Raw genomic sequence first — 27,308 nt, forward strand, 5'->3', positions numbered from 1 at the left:
AGTATCATAGAAAGTATTTATTACTGATAAGTATAGACGTTTTGCCAGTGTAAGTGGAGTTAATTTATCGCAGAATCACGTGACTGAGTTCTTCCTTTTTCACCTTAAGACCCAATAAACATAATACTCTGCACGGCTTAAAAACAGTAAATAGCCATGGCAGTCAGTTTTAATGTTAATTTTCTTCCGGGATCAGGCACTGACCATCTAAAAATCCATCAACATGTCAAACATGAACGACAACATTGAAATTCAACAAATTGAAAATGACGGCCAGCCAATGAGTTTCCCCAAGGTCATACATTTTACGATTTTGAAAACCGGAACACCGTTTCTGATAAATGCTGTAGGATTAATGATAAAAACCTCAATCTGTAGTATTAAAACAGAATTTTGTATAAGGGGTTCCTGCAAAGATACTGAATGCCCCCCCCCTCCAGCTAATGGGGCGCAATGGCGCTGAGGAATATCAGATGAGGAATATCACCTAAAATTCACCTTTACCTTTCAGAACATATATTTTTCTTTGTTTCAAATATAAAGAAGCTCCCACATTAACTAATTCATTGAAAGCCCAAAGGTCTCGTCGACTTAACAAACAATGAATAAATAAATGAACGAATGGGCAGCATATAAATGTGCTAGCTGTTTAGCTACACATTGATCACTAGTAAATTCATGTCCTTCCAGCCTTAACGAATTATATAAGAACACACACCCTAAAACCTCCATATGTCGTGTAGGTATCTCCTGCTGCCTATGCGACGAGAAACGCCGCATAAAGGAAAGCATGACGTCAGTTTTCCGGTGGGCGTTATCATAGAAATAGAAAACTGCTCTTTGTTGCCAAGCCACAGACGCCTTCCCGCTTAAGAGGCCTTCCAATCTAGTATTTCTATATCTATAACCCACGCATGGAAAGTGCTGGAAAAACCGAAGTACAACCACAAAAGCAGACAGATATCCTTCCGTGTTACAGCAAAACAGCCCAACAAACATTAGGTTTCACGAGAAACATGTTTAAGGGAAAAGCATATAAAAACAGAAAATGCATGACACTTGCGTACAATGACTGCAGATCGTTTTTTTAACCGACGGACAACTAATTTAAACCATACATTTAAATGCACTGTCGCGAAAACAAAGTTGCACATATAAGGCTATTTGCCTTTCTGTCTTTCAGCTTGTGTCCATGCAGCACCACTGCATTATATACACAAACTTATATTTAAACGAACAAGTTTTTCCGTGTTCTGCAAAGACACTGCAGTGACATACACCAGCACAGCGTGCGGTGCCCTTTCAGCGGAGGGATACGCACGCATATATACACAGGCTATATAGATATCGTTCTTTTCAATGCTACCCCTTTCAATTTCCATACCTCACGGTGTAGCAGGATCAGGGTACCTCAGTCGCATTTAATTCAAGAACGTTACCCGGAAAACAAGTCAAGGTACTGTAACATAAATATGTATTTCTTAAAAAAAACAGTTAAAATAGTTGAAAACGGGGAAAAATGTCGAAACGCATAACGAATAGCAGTAGTTATAATGTGTGGTGTCGTGAATGTCTTCTGATCCCCACCTCGACTGCAAGCGTTATGTAAATTGTATTTGTATTTACTTTTTCCTGTCGAAAAAACGCGAAAGGCCCGCTGCTTTTGTTTGTTTGTGTGTTGTTTACTCATCATTAAGCATGTAGCTAGGAATATCGAAGCCAGTGCTAGACGCGGTCCGCATTGTCGAAGAGAAATCAGAGGGCTGTATTTGAAACCTTAATTGCAGTTGGACGCAATTTGGTAACAAGTATGAATTCATAACAGGATTATCAATAATACAATCGCATAACAATTTGTCCCACGGGATAACGCAAAACTGTCTTAAACAGGGCCTCGTTTTTATTGTGGACATGTTGTGTACTTTACGGTAAATGTCTGACTTGCTGGGCGAATATTGTTCCCGTCCACTAGCTAGGTTTCAGTGTAGGTAACTGAGTTTATTTCCTTTTGCGATTTGGTCCTTCATTTTGCGACTTTAGTACTGCCGTGCTATTTTTCGTGTATTTGGCGGCCCTTAAACAAGAACGCTAGTTTCATTTTGGTAAAATGCTTCTAGTCATTGCGGTTCATTGCGTTAACCATGTGCTGCTTTCATTGTCGGCGTGTTGGGCGTCGCCATATTGTGCGTCTGTGACGTTGTGTCCTGCGCGACGCTGCCCAATCAAATGGCTGCATGAGTGTGCACAATTTGAGACCGCAGTGAAGAATTTTAACGCTGTGCATTAATCTAAAAAACTGTAAATGCACCTCTCCGTTCCAAATGGAAGTGAGTACTGTCGATATGAATGATACATTGATGGATGTTCTTTATTGACCCCGATCGGGAAAACCATTTAACAGCGGCAAACACAAATCAAACAGCATACCACAATACACATAGCTTAAGTATGAGGAAACGAAGAGTTTAAGGTGAAATACTTAAAATGGAAAACAGGATGCACAAGAGAAGTAGGTGAGAAGTAATCAAGTCGATATGAAAATATTTTAGAACAACTGCAGTATACTATTTGGAATAGCAAGTGTTCAGGGCTGTAAATGTCAAAGGTAGTGCAAGTATAGAATATGAATGTACAATATGCCGTCACTATGCTAGGTGGGGGGGGGGGGGGGGGAGTTCACTTGCTCGTTTCCCAAGTACATATTCCTTTAGTCATCAATGTTATGTAACTGGGTGAGTGGTACTTACCAGAATGTCAATTTTGCTATACAGATGCCTGAAGAAATGCGACAAGAGGAGGAGGCTGAAACCTTTGCCTTCCAGGCAGAGATCGCTCAGCTGATGTCCCTGATCATCAACACCTTCTACTCTAATAAGGAGATCTTCCTCAGGGAGCTCATCTCTAACGCCTCTGATGTAGGTAGCGCAAAGTCGCTGTTGGGTAGATGCGGTCGATTAATCCTGTCTGGGGAGTGTGGCATTTTCTCAGCTGTAGTACAAATGGGACGCTGCACAAGTATCATGTAACCGTGACTCTTTCCACAAGGCACTGGATAAAATTCGATATGAAAGCCTGACTGACCCCACCAAGCTGGACAGTGGGAAGGACCTGAAGATTGACATCATCCCCAACGTTCACGATCGCACGCTGACCATCGTGGACACGGGAATCGGCATGACTAAGGCTGACCTGATAAACAACTTGGGAACCATCGCCAAGTCTGGAACAAAGGCCTTTATGGAGGCCTTGCAGGTGTGTGTGTTCAGGTCACCTGGAAGTGCTGCTTCGTTAACATCTGTGACTCAAAAAAAAAAAAAAGATTTCGAAAAGTTATACACGTGTTTACTCGAAGACGGCATGCATTTCACAATGTCTGAAAGATCTGTGTGGAGGTATGAAATGGTACAGAAGAAATTGTCAAAAACAAAAAAAATAGCTTTGTAGATCTGCTCTGTCATCACAGAGGTGCATGACTGGGTCTAGATACAATCTAACTGATCTGACTAGGTCTAGCTAAACCCAGTGATGTCGTCTCATTCAGATTTCTCATGCATTCTGTCCATTTTCTCCCTTAGGCTGGTGCTGACATATCGATGATAGGGCAGTTTGGTGTGGGGTTCTACTCGGCCTACCTTGTGGCCGAGAAGGTGGTGGTCGTCACAAAGCATAACGACGACGAGCAGTACGCCTGGGAGTCTTCTGCCGGGGGGTCCTTTACGGTGAAAGTTGACCATGGTGAGTCATCTTTGAAAAGAGGACAGTTGCGTATGAAATTGCTAATATGAACCTGTGCATTCAAATTCTGCCGGTGTTGAATTGCAGGTGAACCTATTGGCCGTGGAACCAAAGTTATCCTGCACCTGAAAGAGGATCAGACAGAGTATGTTGAGGAGAAACGTGTCAAAGAGATCGTTAAGAAGCACTCCCAGTTCATTGGTTACCCCATTACTCTCTTTGTAAGTTTTTTTTTTTTCTTTTCTGTAAGGCTGTTTTGTCTGGTTAATATTTGTGGGGGGGGGGGGGGGTCCTGGAACCTACCCAAGGCAGGGCAGAAGAGTGTGAACCTAGGGTAGACCCTTACCAGTATGCCAGTCACCTGAATTCTTAAGATGAAATTTCCTGTTTAGAATATTGAATACTTCCGCTGTGTTTGGACGTTGTTTGTAGGTTGAGAAAGAGCGTGATAAGGAGATCAGTGATGATGAGGCTGAGGAGGACAAGACAGAAAAAGAGGAAGACAAGGAGGAAGGTGAGGACAAGCCTAAAATTGAGGATGTCGGTTCGGATGACGAGGAAGATGCCAAGGACAAGGATAAGAAGAAGAAGAAGAAGATCAAGGAGAAGTATATTGATCAGGAGGAACTGAACAAGACCAAGCCCATTTGGACAAGAAACCCTGATGACATCACCACAGAGGAGTACGGAGAATTCTACAAAAGTCTCACAAACGATTGGGAGGATCATCTGGCCGTCAAGGTAAGGCAAGAGCCTGCGGTTGACCTTCTGCAAACACTTCCTGCTGCAGGCGTCTTTAAAATTCCCCTCGCTATCCAAATGTGCTGATATCAGGGGAAAATGATATCCGATTTGCTTGCCACTTGGCAGTAGAGTGCGCGAGTGATGCCTACCGGTGTGACCTTCCGTTTCAGCACTTCTCCGTGGAAGGCCAGCTGGAGTTCAGGGCTCTGCTCTTCATTCCCCGCCGTGCGCCCTTTGACCTGTTCGAGAACAAGAAAAAGAAAAACAACATCAAGCTGTACGTCAGGAGGGTCTTCATCATGGACAGCTGCGAGGAGCTCATCCCAGAATATCTGAGTAAGTGTGGACGGCTGTCTTCCCCTCATCTTTTGTGGCTCATGATTCATATATAGACACTTCCCGGATGAAGATGATCCGTGTTACGGTACTTCGACTGTATGGTGGGTCGATGGGTTTTCTCTTTTTTTTTTTTCTTCAATTTCAGTACATTATTCAATAAATTACATGAATTTCAACATAAAAAAATAGGATTTGTGTTAGTGATTTTGCCCAACTGTAGGCTAATCTAAGTGTTTTAAGCATGTGTAAGGCTAGGCTATGATGTTTGTTAGGTTAGGTGTGCTGTGTAAAGCATTTGCCATGCAGTAAGTTTGTTGGACCTTAACCCGGGGTTACGAGGTACTGTGTGTGTGTATATTTTTCTTCCGAATCTAATCCTAACCCGCTTGTTCATTTATAGACTTCATCCGTGGTGTGGTTGACTCTGAGGACCTCCCGCTTAACATCTCCAGAGAGATGCTGCAACAAAGCAAAATCCTGAAGGTGATCCGCAAGAACATTGTGAAGAAATGCCTGGAGCTCTTTGGAGAGCTTGCCGAGGACAAGGAAAACTACAAAAAATTCTATGACGCCTTCTCCAAGAACCTGAAGGTAAGCCGACATTGGAAATTCTTCAAGGTTAAGCCGAGGGTAAAATATAGCTACAGCATTTTCAAATAATTCTGAAATTTGACCAGTCGCAATAATATTTGCAATGTCGTCTTGGCCTTTCCTGTAGTTGGGAGTCCATGAAGATTCTCAGAACCGCAAGAAGCTCTCGGAGCTTCTGCGCTACCACAGCTCCCAGTCTGGCGATGAGATGACCTCTCTCACAGAATATCTGTCCCGCATGAAGGAAAACCAGAAGTCAATCTATTACATCACTGGTATGTATGCCTCCTTGGTGTGTTCTTATCCCATCCCCTTACCCTCAAGCCGAGTCAAGATTTTGCAGAAGGGAATAAGGTTTTGATGCCGTGCATCAACGCGAGCTGTCTGGCTTCTCTGATTCTAGTCATGATGGGATTCTTTAAATAGGGGAGGCCCTCTAGCTGTGTAAGCAGACCCGATGACGTGACTAAAATAAGACTGTTTGTTTCACTAGGTGAGAGCAAGGATCAGGTGGCCAACTCCGCTTTTGTGGAGCGGGTTCGTAAGCGTGGTTTCGAGGTTCTGTACATGACCGAGCCCATCGACGAGTACTGCGTCCAGCAGCTTAAGGAGTTTGACGGGAAAAGCCTGGTTTCGGTCACCAAGGAAGGTCTGGAGCTGCCTGAGGATGAGGACGAAAAGAAGAAGATGGAGGAGGACAAGGCCAAGTTCGAAAGCCTCTGCAAGCTCATGAAGGAAATTCTGGACAAAAAAGTAGAAAAGGTAATTGGGTTTGACGGAGACTTCCCAAGCATTTCTTCCTGTCCCTTGAACATAATATAAATGTGGAGATGCGTTCCTGATGTCATTTCACCATTTTGGTCACACACAGGTTGCCTAGTTCAGCCATTTGGCACTGTAGGTGAGTCTGTCCTCATAGGTCAAGGCTGCTGTTTGAGCTCTAAGTGTGTTGTGGTTCTACCTTCGGTTTGTTTTCCCTTAACATTTGAATGCGTCTTAACCTAGTTCTGCCCCCAACCCTCACAGAAAGTAAAGTTTGCAGAAATTAACCACCGGGAAAGGGCCTGTTTGCTGTAGGAATGTTCTGGAATTTTTGCTTTTATGCTTGTAGGTAATTGCTAACTTGACTGCAACCAGTTTTAATGCTGCATCAACTGTGGATGTAGGTGGTGTGATTAACACAGCTGGTTTGATGTTCACCACCCGTAGTAAGTTCAACTTGTGTTTTTAAACAGGTGACTGTGTCCAACCGTCTGGTCTCCTCCCCGTGTTGCATTGTCACAAGCACTTACGGCTGGACAGCCAACATGGAGCGCATCATGAAGGCACAGGCCCTGAGGGACAACTCCACAATGGGATACATGATGGCCAAGAAGCACTTGGAAATTAACCCCGACCATGCCATCATGGAGACCTTGAGGCAGAAAGCTGATGCTGACAAGAATGATAAGGCGGTGAAGGATCTCGTCATCCTGCTGTTCGAGACGGCCCTGCTGTCATCTGGTTTTTCTCTGGAGGATCCTCAGACACACTCAAACCGCATCTACAGGATGATCAAGCTTGGACTTGGTAGGATCGGTTATGTGCCGGAAGGACGTTTGTGTGTGTGTGTGTGTGTGTGTGTGTGTGTGTGTGTGTGTGTGTGTGTGTGTGTGTGTGTGTGTGTCAGTGGAGCATTTTGTTTTTGTACATTTCAGATGTAAATTTAATTTTTTCCTCTCTGTCAGGAATTGATGATGACGACATCCCTGCAGAAGAGCCAAGCGCAGCGCCAGCTGCCGACGAGATTCCACCCCTAGAGGGCGACGATGACGCTTCACGCATGGAGGAAGTGGACTAAAGACCAACGGCCTTGATTATATATCAACGCTTTGTAGTTAATGGTGACTCTTTTGACAGCCCGATTTAAACATCATTTGTATGGTTTCTGTAAAAATGTAGTTGACCGATTTGCACAGTTGCCAGCTCAATTCCGAATTTGTAAACCAGATTCAACCTCTGGCCAACGTTGTACACACTTGCAGGCAACTCAACCGAAGTGCTGCTTTCAAAGTTATTGGTAGATTAAGTATTTTAAACTGTCAGGGATCTAAAGAATGTTGAGTGGAGTTCAAGATCTTAGTCCAGGTGTCTGTATTTGGCATTTTTTGTTTTGCAAAATAAAGCTGAACAATTGAACTGACTTGGTGACCTTTTAAATTAAATTGCATTTCTTTAGTTTGGTGACAATGAAACTGAATGGTAGTTTCAGTGGGTAAGTGGAGGCCTGATGAACTTGGCACACATGCACCGAGGTCTGTTCAGGCTTTCCCAGCTCGCACATCCAGTCCTGTGTGGGGAACTGTCTGTACAAACCAACAAAACCACACGACCATAGTTGTCTGGCAGCATCTGTGGATGTTCACCTTCCCCTACAGGGGCCACCAGCTGCTTTTCCGGGCAAATGGCCTAACACTTCAGTACTTAACTCTTGCTGAATGAGGAAGGACGCATGTACCACTGTATTCTTTCTTGTACAGTAAACCAAAGTTTCTAAAGCAGACCTGGCTCAGAGCTGATTTGGAGAGTGGATGGATTAAAAGCACCTGTAGTCCTCTTTTCTCTCAGCCATTAGTACATGGGGGACTGAGCGTCTGTTTCTCATACAATGTTATTTCTTGGCTGTGAGGTCCACGCTGCCCCTGAAGAGCATTTCCCTGATGTACATAAGCTACTTTCGTTGGATCTTCACATGCAGGATAAATACTGTTCCATGATTCACATCAATCACCCAGGTCATCCTCGTATGATGAGTCGTTTCATTGATGTAGAGTCCATCCAATCTACGGCATCCAGCAGGCTTAAACCACTTGTCTGGATTTCGTAATTCAAATCAGTTATGTCACAGGCCAATATGTGTAAGACAAAACGTCCTTGTCAATTTCTCTCTCATCTGTTACGCACATTTGGGCTCTACCCAGTGTTATGATAAATTTAGCAACCTGCTAATATGTAGCAGAGACACATATATTCATTTATAGCTGCAGCATAACTGTCTACACATTAAAGTTGAGTCTTAATTGGTATCATCACCACAGCAGCTATTTAAGTGATGAGGCGGTGACTGAAAAGATAAAGCTGAACAGGTGGTTTAGTGTCATTCATGTGTGTAAAGTGCATGCCTCCTTTCTCGTAAGTCACATGACTTCAGCAAGACAGGAAAAAGGTAGACCTTAACAGCGCTCGCTTCGAGGTATGAAAATGAGTAATTTCCAGGTGTTGTGACAAGACTCCCACTCCTTCCCACTTCTCAACAATCACTTTGCCCATTATGATAAACAAAAGCGTAAACCTATAACACAAATCCATAACGTACTTAAAATTTGTACAAACTGTTTAAAAACCTGTCAACCGTAACAGTCGATTCAATGAAAAAAACCCCGATCAAGAAGTAAAACTTCTCAGAATGACAATATGTTGTTTTGTGGAAGTGCGATACCCGGCCACAGTTTTTTTGACGTCATGCCAACTTCTGCAAAAATCTTCAATTTGCTCTCGACCTAAAGGAACGGGGCCGGCAGAATTATACGATGCATAAATATTTCATCTGCCCTGTCACTCAGACAAACAGAATTTCCCTTCTCGAAAACGCCACACAGAGTCATATGATCATTTTCATTTCAGAAAACAACACACCACAAAAGTGCAAACCAAAGCTACACTCTATCTGCGTCGCTGTGAATGAACTCTGTACAGCAGAGGAGAATATAGCGTTGTACCACATATCGCAGTGAAGATTTCATTCTTTTACTTAGAAAGATTACAAGTCTTCAGAGGAACCTCGCAGCTGAAGACTCTAGCCACAATTTGCAAGTTGTGTATGTTGGTGCAGCTTGATAAGCTGCCATGCAGTGAAGACAACAAGTAAAGGAAAGTCTGGGCAGAGTAACCTGGGAACTGGCAGGTTACCATTACAACAGGGCGAAACTACAGCAACACGACTGCACTGTCCACAACAAAATCAGTGGGGGTAAAACATGAGGACCACAGTCGAACAACTCAAGTACCAGAAAGGCAAGACATTTCCAGCAGCTGAAGGGCACTAATCAGAAGAGAATGAAGAATGCTGAATTGCCCAGTCAGAGACGAAATAAGTGCAGCTCTTTAAGGGCAAATAAGACCAGGTAACATTCGAGGTTTCCGGTGGAAACTCGAGGTTGTGTTCCGCCTTCTCCACCTACATCGAAACCTCACGCTCACGGCTGGTCACAGCGAAAGTGCAGCAGGTAAATCTGGCCATACGTTTAAGAAGATTCTGTGTTCGTATGCAGAACCAAGGAAACGGACAAAGAAGCAGGAGTGCATGTATATCCATCCACGCAAACGCAAGACGTGCTTTTGTTTGAAATTTTTCCTTGGCCATGAGTAAATGAAGACTGAAATTTCCTGGGAAATTTACAGTGAGCTGTGGAATTGATTCACTGACAATGACAGTGTGACACCCCCACATTTACAAAGTAATGGCTCATGGAAACTGAGATCAGCACATTTACCTGTGGCCAGTCAGTGCTCTGTCAGAGACCCCCCCAAAAAAACCAGTAAAATAACCACATCAAGAACCTGGGGGCGGGTCGTAGGGGGCCACTCTTTACCTAGAACCTTCAAAATACCACCCCACCCCAGCACTGGCTGATCTCAGGCCCCAGGTAACTCCCAGCACAACAGAGGAACAAAGGGACATATTTGTGTCACAAAAGAAGCACCATGTCACGTGTCAGTCACCATAAACCCCCGAGGCCAGAATGGGGAGGCCATTCAGGGAGAAAATGCAGCGTGACATCACAAAGAACCACCGTCAGCGCATCACGTGTGACGTGATGGCAGCCGCGGAGAACGGGCGCTGGGATTAGAGCGGCAGACATATTGAGTGGGGGAGTGATTGCGACAGAGGGGAGTCAGAAACCGGGAGCGCCGGTGATGAGAAAGAGCAGACCTTTCACCATGACAGTGTGCAGGGGAGAGAACGCACCAGCCGCAGCTGAGCGCAGCCCCAGCCACTCACAACGAAAGTCCCGTCGGAGGCTTCTCAGAAGTGAGGCAGCGCGACGTCCACACGTTACTAAAAAGACAAGTGGAAACAGTGACACGCCATCGGGGGTCACAATGACAGGGGCGGGAATTTTCACCCCCGATAGAGTGGATTCTTGACCGCCTCCCCGCCACAGCCCCCCCGGTGGGATCCTCCGACTGCAGGACGAGGGACGTGGGCGGAAGTATCAAGAAAGTCCAATGTAACCCAGACCCGAGTGCTCAGTTAAAGCTTCCACAGCCAGCTTCATGCTTTACAGCACCGAAGCTCAAATCGCTGCTAGAAAACAGCAGCAGTATCTGCTTCAGCGGGTTAGGACTGTGATCAGAGGGTCACTGAATCAAAACTCATAATCGGGAGAACGATTTTATCGTGCTTCTTATACTATCTCAACAATATATTTTAAAAAAAAAAATAAAAAATTACCATTCTAATTCCAGAAATTTTCAAGGTTTTTGCATCACCATTTTTGATTGCGGTGAAATTTGGCATCTGAATTACACAAACCTTTCAGAGCTCAGAACATCTTCCCTTTGAGACATTCAGAGTGTTTTATTATGGACTAGAAATTACTATACAAATACTACACAAACATACTCACTAACCACTCTGTCGGGAATACTGGGGCATAATGTTTTGTGGAGACGGTAGGGGCACCTCAATCATTCTGTGTATTCATTAAATTTCTCCATCAGCTCAGTTAATTAACTTGATTTGTTAAATAACTCAATGGGGTATTGATTAGCCAAACAAGGTGGGCTAGTGGTTGATTAAAAAAAAAAAAACGTCAAGAAACGTCAGACAGCTGTGCTTGCAAACAATGGTTATTCCACCAAGTACTAAAGCATGTGTTGTAAGGGATCAAATACTTATTTCCCTAGATAAATGACAGATTGATTTGTAACTATTACATCATGATTTTTTCTTGCTTGTTTTGTTAATAATCTATCTTTTGCTGTTTAAATAAACATACCAGTGAAATTACACACTTCTCATTTCTTTATTAATGGGTCAACTTAAGAATTCAGCAGGGGGTCAAATAATTATTTCCCTCACTGCGTGTATGTATGTATAATATACCATATATATATATATATATATATATATATATATATATATATATACCATACATATATATATATATATATATATATATATATATATATAAACATACCCCAGATCATAACACTGCCGCCACAGGCTTTTACGGCAGGCACTGGGCATGATGGGAGCATCACTCCATCTGCCACTCTTATTACCCTGATGCCTATCACTCTGGATTGGGGTAAATCTGGACTCCACAGACCACAGAACCTTTATCTATTGCCCCAGAGTCCAGTCTTTATGCTCCCCGGCAATCTGGAGCTTTTAACCTCACGAACCTCATGAGTGGTTTTCTTAAGACTATACAGCTTAGTTCCATTACCTTGAGCTTTCTTCATATCGCACGTGTGGAAATGTTCTTACTTGATGCCAGCTTGATGCCAGTCAATAACTTGACCCTGCTGAAACAGCATAACATCTATTTCACGACCATGACACATTAAGAAATAAAATCACTGCATCGCTTAGGGTTAGATAACGTACTGCCAGCTGAAATATATTAATCACTGCAGCACTTATCCAATGGAAGGCTCTACTTCCTTACTGAAATCCAGGTGTCATGTATACTGTTTTTGTTCATTTTTCCTGAATAGTCGATGCCATTGACAGTGAATATGATTGTTTTTTAATCGTCAAAAATTATATTAGGTTATATAATAATCTGGATTTTATTGAACAACACTATAATAATTTAGCAAATTACTCAAAATACAGTGTGCCAAATTATTATGCATAACAGTTTCTAAACATCAAGCAGGTTGAAAAGAACTGAAAATGGACATCTGCCATATATTTTCTTTATGAAGATCATTTTTCAAAAATGAAATACTTCAATCAAAAAACATCCAGTTACATGTGAACATAAGAGGCCCTCATTGATATCACCTGAAGTCCATAGAGACTTTCTGCCTGTATCCCATCTGAAGATGCCTGAATTGCCTCCCAGAGCTGCTGTTTGCAGGTTTACTGCCTCCCACCCTCAGAGATCTCCAGCTCCACAGGTTCTCAATAGGGTTCAGGTACCGGGCATGATGGTGGCCATGAGTTTCTCTCCTTTTACACTCATACTCACCAAAGATTCAACGGTATTTTTCCAGCATAGGATGGATCGTTGTCTTGCATGAAAATGATTTTGCTGCGGAAGGCAGGAAATGGTCAGTTAGAAACCCCACATTAGAGGCCGACCATCTCCCTCCCCATTATTCCAGCCAAAAACATCACTCTGCCACCTCCTTGCTGACATCACAGCCTTGTTGGGACATGCTGGATGTCCACCAACCATTCAGAACTTAGTCCAGTGTAGCATGGCATTCATCAATGAATAAAAGAGTTTGAAAATTACTTTTTATGTATTTCTGAGCCCACTGCAAACATTTCTCCTTGTGAGCATTGGTTAGCGGTGGCTGAAACACAGCTGCTCTCTAAATAATGATGCAATTGCCTGACAGAAATTTCCCTTGATATGCCTTTATCTGAACGAACCCATTTCACACTTATCTACAGAAAGATCCTTCTTCTCCCCCATACTGTATGAAAACTGACTTTCTTAATGACGTTGAACTTGCTTAAGTACTTTCTTTTTAATTATGCTCACCTTGGAAACTAATTACCATTCCTGTCTGAGATTGACATCAGTGATCTAAACAGACACAACACAAGCAAAAACTACCACGGAAAAACTAAAACGGAAATGATTAACTGAAATCCTACATGCATAATGATTTGGAACACAGTGTAAAGTGAAATCCCATATGTATGTATGTGCCCATACATTGCATCTGTAGTGTTTGATCTTGTTTATAGTTTCTCCTATAACACCAAAATTTCATGGGATTAAAAAAGTTACTTATCTTATGAATATGCAGGAGTACAGGTGTCCCTAATGAAGTGCTCAGCGAGTGCATTTCATATTTCAAAAACTGACTTGTTACTTAGCAAAAGTAGCAAGAAATGTAGAAAGAGGAACTTCGACCTCGAAGAAAAAAAAAAAGTTTGACTTACAGGCTCTTTTCGAATTTTCCAAAGAGTTCTACCTGAATCATGAAGTAGTAACAGTAAAAATGTTACAGCTCATATAATTTTTCGCTACTCATGGCGTATAAAAGGTGCTGTATCACAATCAGATAAAAAAAAAATACAAATACAACATTACAAAATGAAATCATGAATCAAAATAGGCTAACGCAAAACCTTTTCCCCCTGGATTTCAGGAGGAATATACAAATATATGTGTTCAACAAGCAAACTGGGTGGGTGGAACTATATTAATAATATATTACAAATATATATTAATCCATGGCCAGCAAGTCGGAGATAAAGATTTTGAAAATGGATTTACTGAGCAGATAAAACGACACCTAAATTTAAGATGATGTCATTTCTTTGTACTGTGTGCAAAACATCATACAAAGGTATGTCCAGAGTTTCCTGTTTTATGTTTTTAATTTTTAACTTCACTGTCATCATCATTGATTTACATTTTGTGCAATCATCCAAAGAGAAAATGCTAGATATAAAAAAAGAAAGATATAGAACAAAGCAACGAGTGTCCAGCTGCAATCCAGTGGAGTCCATTCACCTAGAGAAGAGCGTTTTATTAGGTCATTGTGAAAAGTTATACAGACCCATTCAAACAAAGTGTAATGTTATTGATGGAAAAAAAAATGAAGATATACAATGCTAGAAATGTCAACAAAGTGCTAAAAACTTAAAATTCACACAAGCAGTGATCCAAAACTACAAGCTGAACCACAGCAACCGTCCCATTACCGAAAACATCCAGAGTGAGATTAGGCGAACCTTCATACTAAATGATGCAAAAAAACATAGCTTAACCTTCTGACTGGGGATGCAAAATTTGCCGGCTTTGTTTCTTAAATCTATTTAAGAAATTAAACGGTACCTTAAAGTCTTACAGTGACAAACAAAATGTAAAGACCCACAAACAAAAAAAACGTGTAGCCCATTAATCTGAAAACCTAAATCGATAAATTAAACATGGTTATAAAAGGGATAGGTGGTACAAAGACGGACAGTTCTGGATACAAAGCTGTAACGATTGATCATCAAGGTTGAGCCGCGTGTGTCATTTCTCCTGGTTATTTTAGCATTACATGGTGCATTCCCATCATGCACCTTCATCACCACCCCAGAGCCTGTTTATGCTTAGAGCTTAACTTTAGATCAGACTGATGCGGGACCTGTATGTCGTCTGCAAGCTTGTCTTTCTCTGAACTATTAAGTTTGATTCACTCTCCTTGTTCCCACAATCTTATTTTTCGTACCGAACATAACAGCAATACCATGTATTTGGCCTAAAATAATAATAAAAAAAAACAAAAAAAAAAAACAAAAATGGACAGCTGGATCAACCCTGGTGTTATACCCCCCCGCCCCCCATCACTTTTCCTAAGCGGACAGGTTAACCTGGTGACATTGGGGTGCTAATAAGAATCAGGATCAGTACTTCTGAGTCCTGATGTCAAAGGCCTCTGGTGGGGGGACTTCGAGTTCGCTGCTTGAATGGGTGAAACTCATAGCGATGCCACAAAATGGACAGGTGCTCACAGCCATGACCTGTACCACTAAAACAAGCAGATTTCAGTAACCCTATACAAAAGGCACAGCACAGACCGGGTCAAAGAGCTCTGTATCTGTAACAACATACGAAAGACCAACACCCCCCCTCCCTATGCCACGACAGGAGGAGCTGTAGTGTGAGTCCAACCCCCCCCCCCCCCCCCGCCCCCCTTTATAGAACTGTGTTCTATATATATATATGCTGTCAGTGAGTGACCCAGAGTCAGTCAGTCAGTCAGTATGTATGTATGCATGTATGTATGCATGTATGTATATAGATAGATAGACAGACAGACAGACTCTGGGTCACTCACTGACAGCATATAAGAAAGGGATGTCCCATCACCTACCATGAAAAGTATGAAAAACACGTGAACCTTGGTAGTTCTCTGCGTGAATAAACTACATGCGTGTCCCTGGCGTGTGGAGCAGGTCCAGCTCCCTGCATGCCTTCCTATAATGTTTCTGTACCATACAAATACTCTGGTTGCCACCAATGAGCTAACGCCTTAGTCCCACCAATGGTGCGGTCCTGCATCTCGATGCTGTCGAAGCCCCGCCCACATTAAAGGGCCAACGCAGCACACAGATTCTACACTTAAACATCCAGACACTGAAATTAAAAGTCATACAAATACACGTATAAAAGCACCGCAGAGGCTGGTGCATTTCGCTCCGTCCTGGAATTAGGGTCTGCTGTTAGCTAGAGCTGACCGTGTTACATGAGAAAATTATTTAACATTGAAATTCACTGCTTTGGAGAATTGCACCCCCCTCCCCCACCCCGAACTTCCCCCCCATTCCAAGGTTAAAGAAGGGAATGTGACCGACTCAGGGACATTAATCTGAAGCTGGTGCCAAACCGCAGAAACGGGACATGGAAACACACCCTTAGACACCCTCTGGCCTAAATGCACAGATTAGGATTTGGAAAGATCTAAGAAAACACCATAGGTGGCCTTAACGCGGCGGGTCCATCCTCCTACACCTTCTCCACCGTCGGCTGGCTCGGGGCCACCTTCTTGCTCCTCTTCGTGCGGCTCCGTGCATAAACCCGCAGAAAGAGCGCGAGGAACACTATAGCGACACCTAGGCCACCCACGACGGTGACTGGGTGGCCGTAGAGGAAGCAGGACAGCAGGATAGCGATGGCCTGCCGCAACGTCATGATGATGGTGAAGACGGCCGCGCCGAACTGGCCTATGGTGTAGAAGATGAAGAGCTGCCCGCAGGCAGAGCAGACAGACAGAAGCACGGCATGGATGGCGAACTCGGAGTGCCGGGTCATGAAGGCCAAGGACTCGAAGAAGGCTCCTTGCTCCAGCAGCGAGCCCACCGTCAGGAGGCAGGAGAAGAGGTTCACCCCAAACATCATCTGCACTGAGGACATCTTGTACTTGAAGAGGTTGTCCTGCCAGTTGGAAGTGAAGCTGTCGAACATGATGTAGCCACCCAGAATGACGACCCCGGAGAAGGTGGTCACGGTGGAAGGGTGCTTGTTGGTAGTGCTAGACAGGAGGAACATGCTGACCCCGATGGAGATCAGCATGGCCGTGAAGTACTCCCAGTACTCGTAGCTCTTCCGGGAAACAATCTTCCCCATGAGCATGACAGGAATGACTTTGGAGGCCTTGGCCAGGACCTGCGTGGGGAAGCTGATGAACTTGAGGGCCTCATACTGGCACCAGCTGCTCAGGATGTTGGACAGGGAGGCGAAGGAGTACTTGTACATGGGGGCTCCATGGCGGGGCTGCTTAAAGAGGGCACACCAGAGCCCAGCCACAGTCAAGGCCAGGATGCGGTTCATGAAGACCAGGAACTGGGAGTCCGTAAACCTCTCGCCCTCCTCCTCCTCGCCGGTGGCCCCGTATGAGCGTGTCATCACACGTTCTTGTAGGACGCCCCATGTTAAGTAGGAAACCTGCAGGATCCAGAAGTAGAAAAATGTTTATTCAAACAATAAGCTTCAATCATAAAATGGAAATGGCAACACTGTGAAAACTGAAAGACAATGCCATTAAAAATAATAATAAAAATTTAATTAGTAGGTGGAGTAGTGGTCCAAGACACAGATCTAAAACTGCTGTCTGATGAAAGCAGAGAACAGGAACAACTCTTCCGAGCCAGAAGTGGTTTACGCAACATCTTTCAGATAAAATACCGACCTGTGAAAAACTGATGAAGTTCAAATGAAATGGTCAGCTAAGCAAGATAATGTGAAACTCAACCCCTACTCTAGTTCCTGGAAATGCAGGTTTAACACATTCATAATTTCTCCATAACTCTGGCTCGATCCACAATGACAGCAGGCTGCTGAGGAATGTTTATTACATTTAGCAGCCCGCCAGGTTCTGCGAGTGGCTCTGAGTCAGACCTTGCAGTAACTGCATTCACACAGTCAGCGGGTAGACGGCTCATTGTGGAGCATGTAGTAGGTGAGGTAGACTGCTCTTGTGGATACCGGTGATATTTTAAACATGAGTACGACTTCCGGATTTCTTTGGCACGGTGCAAATTCCATATTATTTGCGTACTGCGTTTTGGTTCAGATAAGTATATACTAGTAGTATATACTACTATACGGTTTCAAAGTCAGTCAAGCAGTATGTCGATGGCCCATGATAGACCCCAGCCAGACGGTGGGATGCAGCTGGTTCAAAACGCAGCTGCATCAATGTCCAGGAGCTGAGAATGACAACTGGCATGAGGCCTAAAGGCAGGATGTCCGGGCGACCCAAAGCTGTGCACCAAAAGCATTCAAACTGTGATTTACAGGACATGAGACAAAGGAGAGGAAACATCTTAAACTTCCACACACACACACACACACACACACACACACACACACACACACACACTTTTTCTGCCAAGGTCCCCTATTGCAGATAATATGAAGCCCCCCCAAACAGACACACACACACACACACGCTTGTAATTTCATGTTTGTGGGGACTCTCCACTTATGTCTATGGGAAAAACTCCCAACATGACAACTTTAGCCTCTACCCAGCCCTGACCATAAGTAACCAAACTAAATATGAGACCAGGCACGTTTTTTGATTGCATTCACATATTTTTGTGGGGACCTGAAAAATGGTCCACAACATCAAAATAACAGGCTGTGGTCCCCACAATGTAATATAATATAAACATAACCCCCCCCCCCCCACACACACACACACACACACACACACACACACCAATAGCGAAGCAGGAATAGCACTAAAAATAGCATCATACCACCACAGTATAACCAAATGCAGATTAGATACAGCAATAGAGGAACACCCTTCCACCATGGTGCGAGTGGATACAGCGATAAGGGACATCCTCCCAGCAAAGAAAGACTAATCACAGACGTACGGCGTTATGTCGGAGAAAAAGCTAACCTGAAGACCAGCTGCGCAGAAGAACAACTTCAAAGCCTGCTTGGTTGACGACGTAGACTCTGGTTCATTTCGGGGGGCCGCAAGGGGTTCATCTAGCAAACCTGACTTGGACTCACTTCCAAACACGCAGGACTTAATAACAGGGTAACAAAATCCACGACCTAGGCAAGGAAGAAATATTGCATTCATGTTAAGGTTGGACAATATGAACAAAAATGCCATCACAATGAAAAATTACATATCAGGTGCTATCGATAATTATTACGATAAATGTCATTATTCCCTTCCACTTTACATGCTGATTTTTGCTCCCCGAGTGAATGTTGAAACGATCATATGGTTAATTGCGTTTTCAAACTATGTATATATTGCTAGAATGCGACAAGCACTTGCCAAACAGCATTTCACAATTCGCAAATCTGAGCAAGCTGAACACGTTATTTTAGCCGGCGCAGACAAAACGCCGCCACTCACATTCTTCTTAGCATTTCCGAATGCAGATTATTTCTGTTTGCATTTGTCATGGACTGAATTTTTCTGTGGTCCTTCACTTTGGATTCACCCTTATCGGAAGGGCTGTGCTTTGAAAAAGATCGATTTACTGATTCGGATTGATTTTCTTTTGCATAAAAGACATCACTGCATAAAATCCAGAGATCCAGTACTGATCCAAATCCCTGTGTATATGAGAGGTTTTGACCCCGTTAGTCTCGTGTGGGCAAGAACCATGACAGGAGTATCTCCACTGAAAGGCTGCATGATATCACACCACAATTATTTGAAATATTTACACTTAATACTACGTTATGTACAAAACATAAGATTAAATTTACCTGAAATTTAGCCAAGCAGAATTTGCTTTTATCTACCAATACATTGTGTCAAATAAACTGGCGGCGTTGCCACAAGTTGCGACACAAATCAGTGCCAAAAACAACAATGTCATTACAGGACTTCAAATAACAGGCGTAGAAATTTATCCGGACAGCAGCTTTTCAGTACTATATGGACGTTTGCTTACACCCATAATTTTAAGAAGATTAGTAGCATGCCTAAAATATTAACTTTAAAGCATTTCTCATTAATTTGTATAAATTCGGCTTATCCTTTTGTTTAATATATGTGTCACTTTAAATTGCAAGAAGTACCTCCACAATGTCTCCTCTTATAAGATGATCTGGTTGCTGATCTGTCCCTTTCTTCACCACCATTTCAGTGCTTATTGCTTCCGGAATTTACCAAAAACGGTAGCATGTAGCTACTGGGTGTCACTATCGATATTGAATCAAATCGAACGGAATCAGAAATCAAATCAATTCAATTAATCGGTGGCAATACCCAGCTGTACGTACTGGATGGGTTGTTTTCAGCTCACCTGCTCTCCTATTGAGTTAATGTTTCGATAGTGTAGTCTTTCGTCTGTTTGCTGTCCCCTACTACATTCTCTTATTTGTTCAATAACCCCCCCCCCCCCCCTTTTGTTTTTACAGCCATGTCTGTACCTGCACTCCTTTGCTAATCTTGACAAGCAGTCACAGAGAAAGTGACCTCAATTTATTGCAATGCAAAACCTGTGATACGTTGGGCCTTAAATTACATCAAACATATCAAGCATTAATTATATTGATAGAGGAAAATTATATCACAATATTTATGACAATGGTTTTATCGTCCGGTCCTAAATCAAGCACATTTCAAATTACATCTACATTGTAACCTATCAATTTTCAAACAAATTTTAAAATAACAAAAAACTGCATATGATTTTTTTGAACAAACACTGGAGATCAACGGAGGAGGAAATTTCCCAAACTCACTTAGCCCTAGGGGTTACGCAGACTAGTTTACAAGTCAACTTTACTGCTCTGCAATGATACTTTTCAAGCTGAAGTTGACTGGTCGCTGATCACATGGTTATGACACTATCAACATGGACACCTCAGAGAATACCAGTTACAGGGAAGTGCGGGGAAGATGGACAGAAGTAGAGGAGCAAAAACTGAGCAGATGGAATAATTCCCATTACATTTAATGCATTGGTGAAAACCATTTCGCTTGCATCTCCATATTTCTGCATCAGAAAATTTGATCAATAACCGAAATCACCGGTGCCAGTGGAGAAACATGCCAGCTCCTACTAGCGGAATAATGTTACAGGATTTTTTTATTCAGTGGAAAACAAAAGACTGATCTGCTGGCCAGATTTAATAATACATTATAAACATCCTGCGGATCAAATAAATAAAATATAAACTAAAAACTGCGTCTCATTGTGATTGTGATCCAAGGAACACATTACCTAGAGCCCTGTAACGCCATCGAGTTTGTTGTTAAAATAAACTTAACTTGGACGGTGAAGTTGATTTTCTGGAGAAAGATTAATCGTTTAGATTAATCGACCAATCCATACAGTAGTCAACAGATTAATCAATAGAAAAATAGTCGTTAGTGGCAGCCCTATCGATCACACATCAAAAGAAGCAACCAACCAGTTTCTAGGTAGTTACTACTCTTCAAATATTTGATGAGAAGGTAACCAGGGACGATGATTGTTGCATATCCCAAAATATTGATGATGAAGCGAACCAGCCAGATGTCGTGCCAGTTGTTCAGGTGGGAGGGTTCTTCGTCAGCAGAGCGCACCGTGGGGATGAAGAAGAGGAGGATGACGAGCAGTAGGTATCTGGACCGGACTCTGCTGGAGAGAGGGACACCATCAATGTCGATGTAGCCTGCATTACACTTCTCACCAACATTTTTTAACATATTCAAAAACCTTCCAAGACAAACTGTCTGTCAACTATAACTCTACAGATCACTGCTAACAAGTGCCTAAGTTAGATATTTGACCTGGGTACCTTGGCTACCTTCTCCATTTTATACTGCAAAATGTTTAGCTTGCTGGTGACTATGACCAGCTACCCTAACAGATATAAAACAAGCACCTCACCATAATTACAGAAGAAGTCTGGCTATAAATAAGTCTTTGCAATCATGAGTTAGATCTCAGAGTGAGTGACGCAACCTCCATGGTCGGGGGCTTGCGGAAATAGCATTTAGAAAAACATCACAGGTTTCAGAACAAAGCAAAGGTCACGTCAGTCACCACCTTTAAAAATAAACGTCAGTGGTTCTTGGAAGCTGAGGATTTCAGCAAGAGCTTGCAGCTTGCAGGTGCACAGCCACTCATCACTAAAAGACAGATTGACACGTGAAGTATGAAGCAAACAATGCCTACTCCTAAACTTCACTCACACCCTATTATAATCCACAGATTACGGCAGAGATTCCGCAATGTGGCATTTTAGTAGGTTTGGCCCATCCTCGCCAAGGCGCACATGGCTTCACGGCTAAAAAAGAACCTCTGCTAGTAAAGTCAGCACCACAAGTCAGGCAAGTCACCCTGCCCAGCTCTGACACAGCAAGGATGCCGGCATGTCCATGACCAAGTGTGACATCCTGGCAGGACTGAGGCCCACACAACCGCTTAGAGGGGAGGTAAAAGGAACAGCATTCACATTACATTATTTGTATTTAACAGATGCTATTATCCAAAGCGAAACATTTTCTTATTATTCCAGTGTTACAGTCTATTACAGTCAACCCTGAATAAAATAATGCATTTTAAAAGGGATCACTCAAATCGCTCGATTTAGTATTATAACATTTACACAATTATGAATAGTAGTCAAGTAAGTCATGTGAGATTAATGCCTTAAAACAATATTTAGTCATTTTTATGCAAAAAAAAAAATTACATTTTTAACCCTAACCCTTACGGAAACGGAAATCTAGACATCAAATCATGAACCCGCACACGCCACACAAGTTATACAAAGCGTGAAAAACAATTCAAATTTAAGCCTAACTGGAGAGAGAGAGACTTACTTTAATCATGGGCAAATTAAAGGCAAGGCATGAAGATTAAATGCAGCATGGGGGAGTCTCCACGCCTCGCCTACCCTGGAGGTGCATGCCCAGCCTCTCTTCAAGGCTTCACCCCACAGCCCAGACACTGGCCAACAGAGAGCCTCTTTGTGTTTCCCCATCACATCCTCCGCCTGCATAACGCGCTAAAACAAACTCATAAATGCAGGAATTCGTATTTGCTTCCAGCGACTTAACTACACCAATACCATCAGAGGCCTAATTTCACAACTACGTATGAAATGCCAAAGGTTCGCAGATATTTAAAGGTGCAAAAATATTCAGACTGGAGCTTCCACCGTGTGGAATAAAGACAGGTAAGATTTGCGTGGTTTCTGACAAAGGTCAACCAAATGGAAGGCGGCAAATGTACTTTTTACCTGGAAATGATCTGTGCATCACAGCTTAAACAAGGCAACAGCTTCACAGTGTTGATTTTACATCAACAAACCAGAAAGAAGCAATTACATTAATGTGCCCTAACAGGTCGAAAATGTTCACGTTTTTCATTTTCATGGCTTTTCTTAAATCAACCAGTCACTTAATGCTAAGCATTCATTTCCTACCTCTCAACTCAAGTTAATGGAAATTTACTGTATAAACACATTTATGTTTTGTTACAGCACAATCTATCACATAAAGAGCTATATATCAACTCAGAGTTACAGCCAATAATTTTTTTTTTTAATCAGAATTCTGTAGTTATTGCATGACTGTACACACAAGCAAAAACTGTTTAGCTCACCCCAAATAGCAGCATTAGCAAACAACAACAGACAGGCGTCAAAGGACAGATACGGAAAACAAATGAACTATGGTTCCCAGCAGAGGGGTTATGCAAGAGATACCATGTGTCAGCAGTTAAAATTTCCACTGATCACTCGATAACCCAAATGTGAACAACAAACACATGAACAGGCAAAAACACCACCATGCTGAATTCAACAGCAGCATAAAGCATGATGAAATAATTACTCTTGTGCTGTTACTCAGACTTAAAGGGCATGTTCAATGAAAATGTTACAGCTTCCTGTGGCCATTACCAAACACTAGCTATAAATCAGCACGCAAATATAATATGGGGGAAAAGAAAATTTAACCAGCTTCTCAGTGGGTAAGCAGCCCACCAGGGACTCCCTTCACCAAGCAGAGCTGTGAAAGCTTTACTTGTCAGCTAGGATACAGATATGTCCTACGAACATACTGATGGCTTTCACGGTTATGAAAATATTTTTAAATAAAGCACCACATAGATTTTTACACCAACTAACATTTTTGCGTATTTTATGGACACAGGAATCACAGAGAAGCTATATAAGCTGTATTTGACTAGCATATACCAGCTACCCATGTAGTCATCGAAAGCACAGCTTCCTGTCATACAAGCCCTGGCATAAACAATGAAAACCACCACACTCATAGGATGTTCACCCAGCTTTTTCACTTCATAGCAAATAAACAAAAATCACAGATAAGACACAAAGCGATTTTTGACTAGTAGCTGAACATACTGGCTTTGTGAAACAGACGTCAAATTGTTATTTTAATTAATGGCATATTTTTGTCCAGATAAAGTAGAGGAAAAAATTTTGGAATGATTCAATGCTGCGGGGAACAAAGATGGAATCATCAACTTAATTGTTTTTTTTTTTTTTAAATCACAATTAGTACTTTGTTGCTCCTACTCGGCCTTTTATAGTCTGAATTGTTTGATGCATGGACTTCACTAATAAAAAACAAGTTTCCCAAATAGCAGTTCACAGATCAGCTTTACAGGATGCAGCGTTGTCGTGGACCATTTTTCTTTTTTAATTTCCACCATTAATTTTCAGTCGGATTGAAATCCGCACTGTTCGCTGGCCATGTGATTGGGTTGATATGCCCTTCTAAATCAAAAGCTTTGGCAAACTTTGCTCTGTGGCAAGATGCATTACCATCTGGGAAAAACGACTCCATCATCATAAAACCTATTTTCTATTGGTGGAGTGACAAAAGTGTCCAAGATTTCAATGTACAGCTGTGCATTGACTGATGAGGTAATGACTGCCATCTCCCCTGGTCCTTTACCTGACATGCAAGACCATGTTATAAATTACTGGGGAAACTTGCTTATTTCATCAGGCAGCCATCTTTATATGTTATTTGAATGGCATCAGAGAAAAGTTACAGCATCCGCTCCTTGGTCACTGCAGATTCGTGACTGATCACTGAATATCACTTTCATCCAATCATCGACACTCCATAATTGCTTCTCCTTAGTCCACTATTACCTTGGTATCTTCTTTTTGGGTGCTAGTTTGGGCTTTTCCATTTGTGAATCCCATTTCATTCAGCTGGTTTTTAGAGTTCTGTCACGAGCATTGACTCCCATTCCTGCCCATTTGTCAGTAGATAGCCAGACAAGTGACCCCCACCGTCTGATCTTACACAAAGGTAAGCTTAGAGGGACTTTCATCCCCCAAAACATCCACACACTGCACCATTTATTGATCTTCTTTAATTTTCTCTCCCACCTCCAAACCACCCAGTCTCCAGATACTGGAGGTTCACAGCAATATTCACGATTAAAAAAAACTGACAAAAATGTATTTATTAAAACAAGGTTGTTTCAAGTAATTTGAAAAGGTATTCGTTTAAATTCAATATCTTTCACATGTAAAGCTTTTAATACATGTAATTATAGCATAAGATGTAATGCAAAAAACACGTTAAATAAATGGAGTAGACCGAGGATCTTTTACAGGTTAATTAAAGACGCTTCTTGGTAATCCAAAAGGTCGTTGACATTTGATCACATTCAATAACAAGACTATCTTCAATAGAAAAAAAAACAACACTGCGAAATGCACATTCTAATAAAGAGCAAGTCAGGATCAGCGTGTTTAACAGGTTCATGGTCATAACTTAAGATGCTGGTAAAATACAGCCGGACAAAAGCCAGCCTAAAACCGGCATGAAGTTGCCCCCATCTACAACGAACAGGTCCATTTTCTGGAAAGGAGCTTAACCCAACAAGCTTCTTCAAATAGTTAAACAGCCAGAACTGGATCTGCCTTCACCCTGCCTTGTGTCACCACAATAAATTAAATGAATGAATACTGGATTATATCATATAGGACTTTTCCATACTTAATCTCTCACTTTGTCTTGCTATTAACTCTATAAGCTTCTTTGCGACACATTTGTTACCCCAGAGCTGTGTGTACCCTACATCTGGTTATCTCATCATTATTTATACGTCTATGTATTTATTAATAGCACATTTAACTTCTTCAATATCTATTTTATTATTTTTTTAATTGTTTTTGTTTTGTACTTTATGTCTTGATTGCATGTTTAACTGTATACTTCATGCCATCACCTGCACCTAAACAAATTATTTGTACTTTTTTTAGCATTGCGAATAAACTTCTGATATCCCCTCAGACAGGTACCCCACTTGTCAACCACCCATACTGACGGCCCCTTACCCCCTGGGCTCCTACCTCTGCCGAAAAGGCGGCATTTCTCTCCACTGCTACTGCTGCCAACTCCGCCTGCGGGACCCAGCGTACCTGGCCGCTTCACAGCCCGGGAGCGCGTTCTCACCGCCGGCTACGCGCAAACACGGACACGGATGCTGCGCTAACGCGCTTTTTACACACTAATAGCATGCGTTGACGTCCAGTAGCGGCGACTTCACGGACAGGTTCCCCAGCCTCCACTACAAGTTATCAATTGCCTATATGTGCTTCCCACCTCCCGGCCAAGAGCCACCTCCTTCCGCGTAGACTTGGAGAAGGAGCGGCCGCCAGCGCACCAGAGACGCCGGGAAATAAGAGACGTCGGGCATCGCAGCGCCACTGTCAGGCTGGGAGGAATTTGCGCGCCGCGAATGCTTCGTCCTATCAGCCTTACACACTCCGGCAATCGTTTCCAATAATTCGAACGCGCATCGATAATGCGGAATATACCAGAAATGCGGAGGTGTTCATTATCACATCTCTGCCATCACTGAAGGAAAAATCCACCCCTGTACTATATATAACGTGTACTCCGTATATATTTAAACTCTTGTGATGTAAGAGTTAACGGTTTGCATACTATGTGAGATCATTGAAGTAAGACAATCACCAGGACGATAGGGGTATGGGAATGGGTGTAAATGCACAGCTATGCCTTCACTGTCGGAAAAAAACACGCGTTGTGTGTTATACTGCAGATTCGTCTTATTTAGTGCCACAGCTTAGTGTCTACAGCTTGTGGCAGGGTTGCCACCTGCATGTCCCGGTTTTCCCGGGATTCTTCTCTTTTTTTTTGAGTAACTGTCCCGGAAAATTAATATTATTTCCCGGGACTCAAACTGTCACATATTTTCAGATGCACAGTTCAATTCAGAGGTGTTCCATTCCGTCAGATTTAAATATAGAAACTACTAGAGATATTCCCATCAATCAGCAACCGATTAACAGTCATGATTACTCAGTCGGCACCCTTTAACTTGACCAATCAAATACCGATTTTGCGGATGACGTTCAATACGTGGGTTGATCACTTAAACTGGTTGCGTGAAGTTTTTAACATATCCTCGGCATTATGTTGTCACTGATCTACCAATTTTACCAGATATCCACGGAAGATTTACAACATATGTGCAAAAGCAGTTGCTGGCGGACAATCATCTGCAAAGACATTCAACACCACGAACTTCATTAGACATTTGCGCAACAAGGGTTGGATCTTTGCGTGCACCAGCCTCAGTCAGTCAGATAGCTGCCATTCGGCACGGCAAAAGGCTAGCTGTTATTTCTTTGCCAACTTTGGGGTATTGTCCTTTGGCAACTGGTAACAAC

General features: G+C 42.5%; 2 protein-coding genes across 3 annotated transcripts; one reads left to right on the forward strand and one right to left on the reverse strand.

Annotated features, from left to right (window-relative positions):
• The first annotated feature begins 1,296 nt into the window (after positions 1–1,296).
• Positions 1,297–7,591, forward strand: hsp90ab1 (heat shock protein 90, alpha (cytosolic), class B member 1). The gene is made up of 12 exons (XM_048985259.1): positions 1,297–1,456; positions 2,772–2,915; positions 3,046–3,252; positions 3,576–3,735; positions 3,823–3,956; positions 4,168–4,476; positions 4,650–4,815; positions 5,219–5,409; positions 5,537–5,684; positions 5,903–6,171; positions 6,645–6,978; positions 7,137–7,591. The coding sequence occupies exons 2-12, from the start codon at positions 2,772–2,774 to the stop codon at positions 7,247–7,249; spliced, it is 2,175 nt and encodes a 724-aa protein (XP_048841216.1). The 5' UTR covers positions 1,297–1,456; the 3' UTR covers positions 7,250–7,591.
• A 7,754-nt stretch (positions 7,592–15,345) lies between these two features.
• On the reverse strand, positions 15,346–26,450 carry slc35b2 (solute carrier family 35 member B2). Of its 2 annotated transcripts, none has more exons than XM_048985951.1 (4): positions 25,962–26,450; positions 21,039–21,247; positions 18,550–18,710; positions 15,346–17,081 (listed from the first exon to the last, which is right to left on the reverse strand). In XM_048985951.1, exons 1-4 carry the CDS (start codon positions 25,979–25,981, stop codon positions 16,143–16,145), a joined length of 1,329 nt encoding a protein of 442 aa, XP_048841908.1. In that variant the 5' UTR covers positions 25,982–26,450; the 3' UTR covers positions 15,346–16,142. The 2 variants fall into 2 exon arrangements, with proteins under 2 accessions (XP_048841908.1, XP_048841909.1); XM_048985952.1 differs by having other exon boundaries at positions 21,039–21,244; positions 25,962–26,449.
• Between the last annotated feature and the right edge of the window lie 858 nt (positions 26,451–27,308).

The sequence above is a fragment of the Brienomyrus brachyistius genome, chromosome 19, assembly GCF_023856365.1.
Source record: "Brienomyrus brachyistius isolate T26 chromosome 19, BBRACH_0.4, whole genome shotgun sequence".
Lineage (NCBI taxonomy): Eukaryota > Metazoa > Chordata > Actinopteri > Osteoglossiformes > Mormyridae > Brienomyrus > Brienomyrus brachyistius.